Below are 12,288 nucleotides of genomic sequence, written 5' to 3'. Positions count from 1 at the left end.
GTGAAGAGGATCACAGTTAGATGGAGGAGTACACTGAGTAATATAGAATTTAGTATTGGTTTTGGTAGGGTTAGTTTCAAAAAAAGTTTCCACTGTAAGGACTGGGAGAAGGAGAGAAGGTCTTCAACAAACAGAGCATGACTGATGTTGGGAGGATAGGAAATGTAAGCCCTTTGGAAAGGTTTAATAGTTTTATGGCACTGAGGCTTTTTCAAGGCAGATGCTGTGCTACTGGTGTCTTTGGGCTCTGGGTACCATAGTCTGGCTGGTAGTGACTTATTGAGGGTATGGTAAATGTAGTACATCTGCAAGACATAGCATGTTTTCTATAGTGGAATGTGGCAGAGATTTGACTGAGGCTCTTGCAGTGGCAGTGGATAAACATAGTACAAGGTGGGAGTATGGGATGAATAAACTGAAAAATGCCACATCAAAAAAGGTCCATATTCTACCCCTGCTCCACAACCCTTGCCTGATCGACCACATGCCTGCAGTAGACTTAATAGAAAGCCCTGTCCCATAAATCCTCCCACTGCCATGTAACAAGTCCTGTCACAGCCATCTTCTATCCTATCAAAGGCAACGCTAGCAGTGAAAGCAACCATGTGATATCCCAACTTACCTATGACCACTGTGCTGCATTCTATGTGGACGTGAGACAGGTAGACCACTCAGTTGTTGAACATGCTGTCCAGCATGATGTGTTTGACTTCAACACCTGATACAAAGCGTGTACCATCTGAATTCTTCCCACCTATACCAGCTTTTGTGAAATGCACATGTGGGAACTCTCCCTGCAAAATATGGTTTGCTCCTGTTAGGCCCTGGCATCAGTCTTCACTTTGTCCCTACCAATGATCTGCCTACCAACATCACTGCTTCCATCCCAAACCTACAAACACCTTCTGACCTGTCAACACACCTGCACATTCCTTTCCCCTTCTCTACTTCTCTCCCACATACACCCTACCCTCCCCCAGCATATACCTCTTGATGGTACCCCTAACAGCCCATTATCTTGTCGCAGCCACGTTCCTACACACTCCCACAAGCACCTGCTATCCCTCCTTCGGCAGGTGGATACCTGATATCTCTTCTATACCCACAACCCACACCAGCAAATATCTCTGACAACCTCAGATGCAACCGCAGTCTGGTCTTAATGCCCATAAATGACTAGAATGTGTGTGTTTTATTTGGTATACATCTGATGAAGGGTTTAGTCTGATAGCTAATAATATATAGCAATCTTTTTCCATAGGCCTGCCTACCAATCAGTACTAATGCAGTTCATTAACTTTGTCCTTTTCTGTAGCACTAACCCACCATTTGCCTTTAAGAATCAGTTAGATTCAGGTTCCATGGATCACTGGTATGATAAATTGTAATGATGTGGAATGAGTTATTCTATGTTCACAGCATAATTATATTGTAAATAAGCAAACATGTTGACCATTTAGTTTTTTGTAGTAGTAGTTCCTACACATCACCTTTCCCACTTTATAATCACAGAAGTTCTTCTTTGGAATAGGGGTTGTAAAGGGGAAAGATTTTTGAAGTTATTTTCAAATTTACTTCGCTGACTGTACAGCATTCTGCACACCTTTTTGTGAGAAAGACAACCTTAATGTGGAGTGACAAATGTCACTTGTTGTGATTCTTCTCTTGAAATTTTTGTCCTTGTACTTTCAACTATATTTAAGATGTGATTATTAAATGTATTTGCTGCCTGTGTCTCGTCATTTATAGCCCTTTCGTTCATTTCAGTAGTGATGTTATCCTGTTCAGTGACTGGTTCTCCTGTGTCTAATTTCTCTACATTCGATATATAACTTAAGTCCATTGTCAGAATTACTGCTTTCTGACATTATATGACATGTTTTGAGGCATCAAGGGATCACAAATTTAGCATTGGAGGGCAGCGTGGAGGGTAAAAATCGTAGAGGGAGACCAAGAGATGAATACACTAAGCAGATTCAGAAGGATGTAGGTTGCAATAGGTACTGGGAGATGAAGAAGTTTGCACAGGATAGAGTAGCATGGAGAGCTGCATCAAACCAGTCTCAGGACTGAAGACAACAACAACAACAACAACAACAACAACAACATAAATGTTCCTTGATTTACTTAAGTTTTCTCAGAAATTTTGAGTAGTTTTTGCAATAAGCAACTATTGCACCATCTTATTTGTTCTAACCAACAAACACATATCCCTTTTTCATTCACAAGACACCTTAATCCCTCTAGTGATTCATCAGTTTTTACACAGCTGTTTAATTTCCTATCCGATAAGCATAACTGGGAAACTGTTTTCATATAATGATATGAAATTATTGTGGAATAGTTTAAATTTGATGTTAGGATTTGGTTCATTATAAAGGTAATCCCATTTCATTTGTTGTAAACGAATCTTAAAAACACTGATACAGTGTCATGAATTATTCTAACTAATTTCTAATGATACTGACCATGGTCCTACTGCCCCTAACAAGCCATGTTCTAAAGGTAATTACTGAGATCAAACTGAAGGATCCAAATAAGGTTTTCATATCAGTTTTACTATCAGTATCCTTAACAAAATCTACACTGAAGTCACCACTGACTATCAACTGCCTGCTGCTGCCTGACAGATAGCATAACACTGAATTAAGATTCCATATAAACTGTTCAAAATTTCCCAATGAAGGTCTGTATAATGGCACAATTTTTCTGTATTGATTCACAACCATAAATGTCTATGTGCTGATTACAAAAAATCAACTTGTCTTGCCTGGCTGTTTTTGAGCTTGTATTCTGTCTTAATATATGTAACAAGTCCTCTTATTCCCATATCAGTGCAGAATTTCTGAAGACGATATAGTGTAATATTTTATATGTTACTTATCTAACCCTGTGGTTATGTGGTGCTTAGATAGACAATGAATGTCTATCTTTTGAGAGCTCTCTAACTTTTCCAACAGACTAGAAACTATTCTATCTCATTACTCATTCCTACAATTTTTTGGTGAAATTAGCTAATGTTACCTCTGTGTACATACTTAAGCATTTTGTGGGGCTCTTCTATCATTTTGACTTCTATCGAAACATGATGCCTGATTCCTCATTTCAACCTAACCTCTTTCTGAAACATTTAACCATAGGTTTTATGTAATGATGGTATCTCCATACACTTTCTGCAAGAAGGTCAACCAACCTATCTTTCCCTCTGCTATACAGCTAACTTCTCAGTTTTTCTTATTGTGCACTTGTTGATGATTGTCAGATATATCAATGGTTTTTTACACAAAATAAATATAAAATTAAAGCATATTTTTTGTTATTGGTGCTGCACCAAATTAAATTTAGTTTCTATTGCCATACACTCCTGGAAATGGAAAAGAGAACACATTGACACCGGTGTGTCAGACCCACCATACTTGCTCCGGACACTGCGAGAGGGCTGTACAAGCAATGATCACACGCTCGGCACAGCGGACACACCAGGAACCGCGGTGTTGGCCGTCGAATGGCGCTAGCTGCGCAGAATTTGTGCACCGCCGCCGTCAGTGTCAGCCAGTTTGCCGTGGCATACGGAGCTCCATCGCAGTCTTTAACACTGGTAGCATGCCGCGACAGCGTGGACGTGAACCGTATGTGCAGTTGACGGACTTTGAGCGAGGGCGTATAGTGGGCATGCGGGAGGCCGGGTGGACGTACCGCCGAATTGCTCAACACGTGGGGCGTGAGGTCTCCACAGTACATCGATGTTGTCGCCAGTGGTCGGCGGAATGTGCACGTGCCCGTCGACCTGGGACCGGACCGCAGCGACGCACGGATGCACACCAAGACCGTAGGATCCTACGCAGTGCCGTAGGGGACCGCACCGCCACTTCCCAGCAAATTAGGGACACTGTTGCTCCTGGGGTATCGGAGAGGACGATTCGCAACCGTCTCCATGAAGCTGAGCTACGGTCCCGCACACCGTTAGGCCATATTCCGCTCACGCCCCAACATCGTGCAACCCGCCTCCAGTGGTGTTGCGACAGGTGTGAATGGAGGGACGAATGGAGACGTGTCGTCTTCAGCAATGAGAGTCGCTTCTACCTTGGCGCCAATGATGGTCGTATGCGTGTTTGGCGCCGTGCAGGTGAGCGCCACAATCAGGACTGCCTACGACCGAGGCACACAGGGCCAACACCCGGCATCATGGTGTGGGGAGCGATCTCCTTCACTGGCCGTACACCTCTGGTGATCATCGAGGGGACACTGAATAGTGCACGGTACATCCAAACCGTCATCGAACCCATCGTTCTACCATTCCTAGACCGGCAAGGGAACTTGCTGTTCCAACAGGACAATGCACGTCCGCATGTATCCTGTGCCACCCAACGTGCTCTAGAATGTATAAGTCAACTACCCTGGCCAGCAAGATCTCCGTATCTGTCCCCCATTGAGCATGTTTGGGACTGGATGAAGCGTCGTCTCACGCGGTCTACACGTCCAGCACGAATGCTGGTCCAACTGAGGCACCAGGTGGAAATGGCATGGCAAGCCGTTCCACAGGACTACATCCAGCATCTCTATGATCGTTTCCATGGGAGAATAGCAGCCTGCATTGCTGCGAAAGGTGGATATACACTGTACTAGTGCCTACATTGTGCATGCTCTGTTGCCTGTGTCTATGTGCCTGTGGTTCTGTCAGTGTAATCATGGGATGTATCTGACCCCAGGAATGTGTCAATAAAGTTTCCCCTTCCTGGGACAATGAATTCACAGTGTTCTTATTTCAATTTCCAGGAGTGTATAAAAGATCATGTATCAAAATGTTGAAATTTATATAAAAATGCAGTGATCATCCTAGCATATCACCTGCTTAACCATGTTCACAAAGCTCACAACATTATTAGCTCTGGGCTCATGATGGTAATGCAGGACCACCACAAACTCACACTTGTGTATGTAGTTGCTAGTTCTATTTCAGCCAGATAATCCCTGATGCTAGAATTTCTGGCTTTAGCTAGGCTGTTCCCTCTCCACCAACTATAATAAACTGATTTTTGTAAATACCCTTGCACAAATTCCCTATGTTGTTTGTCTCCTGGCTAAGTCTAGCAATTGACATCAAAATACTTGTGACCTGGCACTCTGTTTCCAAATTGTCCTGTACCATCTTTCTTCTTCCTATTCTCTTTTGATACTGGCCTACAATTAGTTTCTTTGAAAGAAGTCTGCTGCACCCTGCTGTGACCTGCAGCGGTATGAGGCTCTTTCATGCCTACTTCAGGTAATAAATCAAACTAACTGGATACTGAAAGCTCAAATGTAGATGAAGTTGCAGAGCTGTTCACGTTCCACTCACTGCTTGTTACCTTTAGCAAGTTGCTACAATTTGTTGCCCCTTCAAACATCCTGGTTCAAATTTCATGTATTCTAATCCAGCCTGAAAGAAACAAATCTTTATCTCCTGTTCACTGAATCCCTGCAATACCTGTTGATTGACTTATTCACAGTACAGTGTAACTTTCAGTGTAACTTTAATTTATGCATTCCCTATTTGAACAAATTTTCTGGGTGTATGAACTTAATACTGAATGGACATGGTCTACATAAATTATTGGTAATGAAAACAGAACAATTAAATGGGATTTTCTACTTTTTTGTACGTTTACTGGCCCAAAATATAAACAAAAATATGACTACAACTCAACAAATGTTAATTATCCATTGTTTTTGCTCAGTGTTCAGTCATAACATCAGTGATTTTCTGTCACTTTGTGCATTTAAGTGTAGCCTCTTTAAGTGTTATTCAGGTGAAGGTAGTGACTGTATGCTGTGTTTGTAATATTGTTTTTTGTTACTTTTTGTCATACACGTTTGTAAGTAGACATGCACAAACTTACACACAACAATTGCACGAGTCGTATTTAGAAGAGAATCTCAGCCTAGACAACCCAAATTCAGAAAACATAACCAGCACAACATCTGTTATTGAAAATGAAAGACTGGATTATTTACTTGAAATTCAGAAAGAACAACATAAATCTTAGCAGTCAGTCAACCACATTTATTAAAACTCTTGTAGTCTAAATTATGCGCAACTCTGAAGAAAGTAGAAGCTAATTTCAAATCTAAAATCACCACTTGTAACTGAAAGCTATAGGACAAACTCAGTGAGATACTAATTGGTAACATTAACTTGGAAATCACTGCCTTCAATAGATCATTTAAGACCTCTATCAATGAAATGATAGCTACAGGGGGACAAATATCAGTAAATAAAATTGAAGTTCATGCGATATTATTACAAGAGCACTCAGAGCAACTTAAATACCTAGCCAAGAGATGTACAGCAGATATTACACACATTGATGATGAATTATGAGTGTATACGGCATCTCTCAGCTAATCTACTCAGGAATAAGCTGGTTCAAAATGCTTCAAATGGCTCTGAGCACTATGGGACTTAACACCTGAGGCCATCAGTTCCCTAGAACTTAGAACTATTTAAACCTAAGTAACCTAAGGACATCGCACACATCCATGCCCGAGGCAGGATTAGAACCTGCGATCGTAGCGGTGGCGTGGTTCCAGATTGAAGCGCATACAACCGCTCGGCCACATCGGCCAGTGGAACAAGTGACTGAAGTGTGATTTAAGGAAATCATCAAGACTTAAGCCTGAACGTTCTGAGAGGGTCAGAAACCCACTAATTCTGAGTGAGTTCTGTCTCTATCACTGCACTGTTATATAATTGTCAACATAGTGATACATGATCTTTTATATGGCAATAGAAACCAAATTTAATTTTGTGCAGCATCAAATAACAAAAAAAAGTTTGAAATTTATGTGTATTTTGTGTAATACCTCATCAATAATCCTGACAATATCAAAAACAGCACAAAAAAACTGCAAAACAATAATTACTGATATGAGTCATCCATAATATGCTATATGTGCACACATTAAATAAATTATATATCAAAGAGTGTGAAACCTAAATTTTGTGCAATCAAAACTAAGAAAGTAATTTGGCCTAAAACCTGGAAAACTTGAAACTGATATGAAACCTATCTATAAGTTATTATGTTACAATATACTGACAAGAGTAATCAATTTCTGAAAAGGCAATTGGATAGGTAAAAAATCGACTCACCAAGTGGTGACAGGAGAGCACATACATAGAGTTAAGAAAATCTGAAAGCTGCTGGAGCCAGTGGCTCCTTCTTCTGGCAGATGGAATGAAGGGGAGGCAAGACAGATGAAGATAAAGGACTGGTGAGGTTTAGGAAATTGGAAGGGTTTGGAAAACTCTGGATCAGGGGAGTCTTGCCAGATAGGATGAGGAGGAAAGACTTGACTGTTGGGGACTGCATCAGATGAGATTCAAAATGTGAGAGGTTAGAGGTGGAAGATAGGGTGATAAGCAAGACAGAGGAAATGCCATGTTGGATTTAATAAGAGTGGGAAGCTAAGTGCATTATATGTGGTAAAGGGTGTGAGGGTGGTGGGAACTCAGGTCAGAAAATAAAAGCTATGGGAAACTAAAAGGTAATGAAGAGAGGAATATTTACTATGAAGAAATATTGATAGCAAAGAAGACAATGTAAATTAATGACAGGTGGGTGATGAGATCCAAGGATGTATTGTAATGTCAGTTCCCAAATTCAGAGTTGTGAGAAGCTAGTGTCTGGCAGAAGAATCCAGGTGGCACTTGTGGTGAAACAGGCACTGAGGTCACAACTGTCATGTTATAGAGCATGCTCTGCAACTGTATATTGTGTGTTGCCCATGTAAACCCTCTATCTATGCCCGGCCATATTGTATAATGTTGGTTACAGTCACACAAACAGTATTTTTATAATCGCTGGTATGTTGTTTCACAGGTGGCTCTGCCTCTGATAATGTGTGTTTTGCCATTTACAGGGCTAGCATAGATGGTGGTTGGAGGGTGCATAGGGTAAATCTTGCAGTGGGGACAGTTATAGGGGTAGGTGCCATATGGCATGGAATGGGCAAAATGTTAGGTAGAATGGACTTGATTTCAGGGCATGATTCTCCAGTTACATTAAATTTTAAACAAGAAGTGAACTAACATTGCATGGAAATTCACATAATACACCCCACCAGAACATACCACTGTACATGGAGGACACCATTAATAGTTATTGCATAATGATTCCAAATAGCTTGTTTCTAGACATCTTCTAGGCACAGTATATACAAAAACAAGAACCTATATGAGATAATAATCAACAGTGTTTAAGGCATGTACCAAAAACCAAAAAGGAGTACCAATAATTTAATACCAAAACTGCAGCCAAGTGTTTCAGAATTTCCTTTTTTCTGATGAGCTGTAACAGTCTACTGAAAAGAGTGCATGTTGACTTTGAGGTCACCCATATTTTTAGAAAAACACATAAGTGACTAAACTCAGTTGTATACTGTTTTTCTGATAGTAATCCAATCAACAAAAATCTATGCTAAAATTATTTGTTTGTAAAGTTTATTTATAGGCATTGTTTCAAAATGTAACTACAAAAGACATCATAACTTGGCCATGCAATAAGTAAAATCACAAGTGAAGCACATACAATGAATTAATTAACCATTACAAAAATATATGCATACAATAACTAGTTCCTCTATGCCACAGCACATAGATTTATTTACAACTTTGTTTCTTGTACTCATGACAGCAACTTTGTGATTAGATTAACTAACATTCCAAATCTTAACTATTCTTATTATGAATAAAAGTATTATAAGAATGTCAATGTAACGTCATCAGAGATCAGAGGCAAGGATATACATCCAGTATTCTAAAAATTGCTTTTCTCCAAAACTGTCAGTTAAATTCATCTCTTTGAGAACTACAATACTTGGAATAGAAATTGCTATAGTTGCATTTGAAAAAGCCACATTAATGACAATATTTCTGTAATTAACACATTATGATGTGATGACTTTCTTGTGATTCATATTAATACAAACAGTTGAAGGTGAACAGTTTAGTTGAACAATCAATTACTTGTGCAGTATTTCACTGTTACCACACATTTGTTAACACATTTCTTTTGTGTGTGTCATGCACAGAGTAAGTAGTAGAAGTTAAGATTGCTTAACAGTAGTGTATGAAGATGACAAGAAAAAATAGAAATATGATACTCTGAAATGCTATTGTAAAGTGTCACACATATTGTTAACAACTGCTAAATGTTAAGACACATGAAATAATTCTGCAGGCTTATTGCATCGCTATTCAGAATTTGTGATTTTGGTTTTTTCCTATTTATTTTCACATTGCTGGCCTATTAGGTTTATCTAGTGCTCTGGAAAGGGACAGACTGTCTTGAGTAGATGTAGGAATATGATGATAACATGTGTATACACCTCAGAGAATAAAATAGATGGAGCCTGTAATAAGTCAGTGACTGGAATGTATACAACATACAACTAAGGACAATGGAAGTAAGTGCAACTCAGAGATGAAGATGTTGCCATGGAAGAGGCAGGCCAAATCAAACCAGTTAGAAGAATTATGACAAAAAGGTATACTGATCAGAAGTAAGATATCATTCTATTACTAACCATGCAAATGTGGTAATCTTTGAAACACTGAGTGAAAATTCATTGCTGATATCTCCAGAAAACTGAATGTTTCTTTTACTATAATGCCAGAGTAGATTTCTTGAGCATCTAAAAATTTATGATATTACAATGCCTTCTCATATGTCTTCCATTATACAGCAGATGGTTATCCATATTTGCAACGGTGAATGCATTTCATGTATGTCAACATTTTGCACATTTTATATACCAGTTTAATTGTGAATGCACTGTTACACAAATAATTTACTAATCAGTTTACAGTTTCATTAATTAATACATATTTTCAGAGAAAAGGTACAAATTACATTACATACACTTTTCAAGAAGCCAGTCATATACTTTTGGGGGACATAGAAATGTGGCCAAACATTCAAAAGTAATGCAACTATTAACAGCTTTTAATAATACTCTATGCCAATAATGAGTGGCACAATACAGGATAATGAACACTGAAAATATTTATAAGCATTCACTCACTGTATCTTCAAAGCCAAGACATGCCATGGGGCAAATAAAGGAATCTTTGTTACTATAGACACAAATTTATTTCCATTTCATCAGTATACATTTTACTTAAATTGTACTGAAACAGTTAAACAAAAATACTTGTTCATTTTATGCTCAGACTTTATGAAATAATAAATAATTACAGATCTCCCTTATCAACAACAACAACAACAACAACAACAACAAACAACTATTTATAGCAACCTGCCTTGACAATTTGGCTCACCACATTTGCAAATGAGCTTTCTGTCTGGAACACTGCCCACATCATAACCATAGTTCCATGTCAGCTCTGTACTGGCTGGCACAAATGAATTGGTGAAGAAAGCCACCCATGGTAGTCGGAGATCATGTGTATCCACAAAGACATTCTGGGTAAACATGTTTGGATTACACGAATGCTGCAACACGGATAATACCCAGAGCCGTATTCATAATGATTCAGTTATGAAAAACTTCAAAATTAATATTAATAGCATGATTATTACATTCAGCAAGAAGATAATGAACATCGGAAGCAGATACACAAATAATGGTGGTAGATTATCTTATGTTTTCATGGCAACACACTTACTAGCCCTAAGTGGCTTACCTCATACCTTTGTCCATGCAAAAAGAAATACAGAACAAAACTGCTCTTCACTAAACTTTCATGCCAAACACAAACCCTATAACATGCGATTTCATTTTACACATTCCTGTCAATGTTTACTTATTATTTATTTTTCTGAGGATACCCATCCTGCCATACCTTTAATATTCATTGTTAATGTGCAAGAATAAATACACACAGTAAGAATAAAACTTGGACAATGCCTCAATGGCATCTCATAAAGCAGTCTTTCAGTCTTGTTTATAAAACTGTGACAGTAATTACTGTTATGTGTTCTCTGACTTTTAGGCTAAAATCAATACAAAAGTTATAACACAGAGTATATTAAAATTCAGTAGTTTGTTACATGTTATCAAATTCTATACATGGCAATGCATCATTCAACTTTGTCCGAGATCCGAAATTAGTGGTTGTAACTGATGAGAAGAACAGTTGACTACTTACATTGATAAATTGACTACTTACATTGATAAATCGACCTAAATTCCCACAGGTTTTAGCATCCAGGATATATCTTCCATTTCGGCCAAACAGAACTCTTGCAGACGGTGCCACAATTCTATACCTCTTGCCAGTTAACTTCCGTGAAATTGTGATTTGTTCTCTGTGTTTTGCTAATGAAGAACATATTATATTGCGATATTATAACAAAAAAGTAAGCTGTGTCTTTCAACTAATTACATTCTAAAAATATCTACAATTAACATTATTAACATAGCAATATCTTTTAGCTATGTTTTGTGCAGTATTCAAGCATGAAAGAGCTGTAGATCAAGTGTGTTCTACATACAAAGATAATTTCTTAGAGACTGGTCACTTTTTAGATATTGGTGGACATTTTATGAGAACTAACTATGAAGCAAAATCCTTAGTAAGTACAGTTTTTATATATTACACTTGCATTTAAGTGGAGGCAAAAAACTGATTATGATTACACAGTCCACAGAAAGAAATGAAGAGTTATATAGTATTTGCAGAAAACAATTTTGTTACATACTGCAGTAAACAACAATCTGAGAACAGCAGCATCATCATGAACAGTATAGAAAAATACCACATGGAAGTTTAAAATATGTCTGGTGAGGTAAACCAAGTAATCAAATAATCTTTTACGGAGAAACAACAGAAAAAAACATGCAAAAAATATAACCCCCTCAGGAAGCAGTAATTGTTACATTGCACAAGTTAATAGACAGCCTCTAGAATTCATTTATCAAAACATCAAGTACAAGAGTGGAAGGGGCAATGGGTCAGGAATGGATTCATGTAGATGCTATTCAAATATACTGGGTGATTATAATGAAACTTTCCCTACTTAACACATTGTAACACAGAAACTAATTACTGTAGAAGGACCAAACTTGGTAGCATTAATGTCAAGGACATGGGAAAGAGAGATAATGCAGAACCAATTCACGTAAAACACTTTTAATGTGCTGCTGTGGTACATCATACCATTACATGACAATACCATCATTGCACAAAAGGGACTCAATATGGCACCCATCAGTGTCCAGAAGAGTCTGAAAGTGCAGGATTGCATTCTGCACAGCAGAACAATACATGTCCGTAGGTATGAT

At 38.4% G+C, this 12,288-nt stretch overlaps 1 protein-coding gene across 6 annotated transcripts in view; it reads right to left on the bottom strand.

Annotated features, from left to right (window-relative positions):
• Window positions 1-8,468: 8,468 nt before the first annotated feature.
• The window catches only part of LOC126295317 (histone-lysine N-methyltransferase eggless-like), a 337,334-nt gene continuing 333,514 nt past the window's right edge, over window positions 8,469-12,288 (bottom strand). For 5 of the 6 annotated variants that reach the window (XM_049987773.1, XM_049987774.1, XM_049987776.1 and 2 more), the window contains exons 21-22: window positions 11,174-11,322; window positions 9,940-10,496 (exon numbers count right to left, since the gene is read on the bottom strand). In XM_049987773.1, the coding sequence (XP_049843730.1) occupies window positions 10,290-10,496; window positions 11,174-11,322 (356 nt within the window). In that variant the 3' untranslated portion in view covers window positions 9,940-10,289. Of the gene's footprint in view, window positions 10,497-11,173; window positions 11,323-12,288 lie in introns of all 6 variants that reach the window. The other variant, XM_049987771.1, reaches the window with a different exon arrangement.

The sequence above is a fragment of the Schistocerca gregaria genome, chromosome 11 (assembly GCF_023897955.1).
Source record: "Schistocerca gregaria isolate iqSchGreg1 chromosome 11, iqSchGreg1.2, whole genome shotgun sequence".
In the NCBI taxonomy this organism is placed as follows: Eukaryota; Metazoa; Arthropoda; class Insecta; order Orthoptera; family Acrididae; genus Schistocerca; species Schistocerca gregaria.
This window is presented reverse-complemented; position numbering and strand designations above follow the sequence as displayed.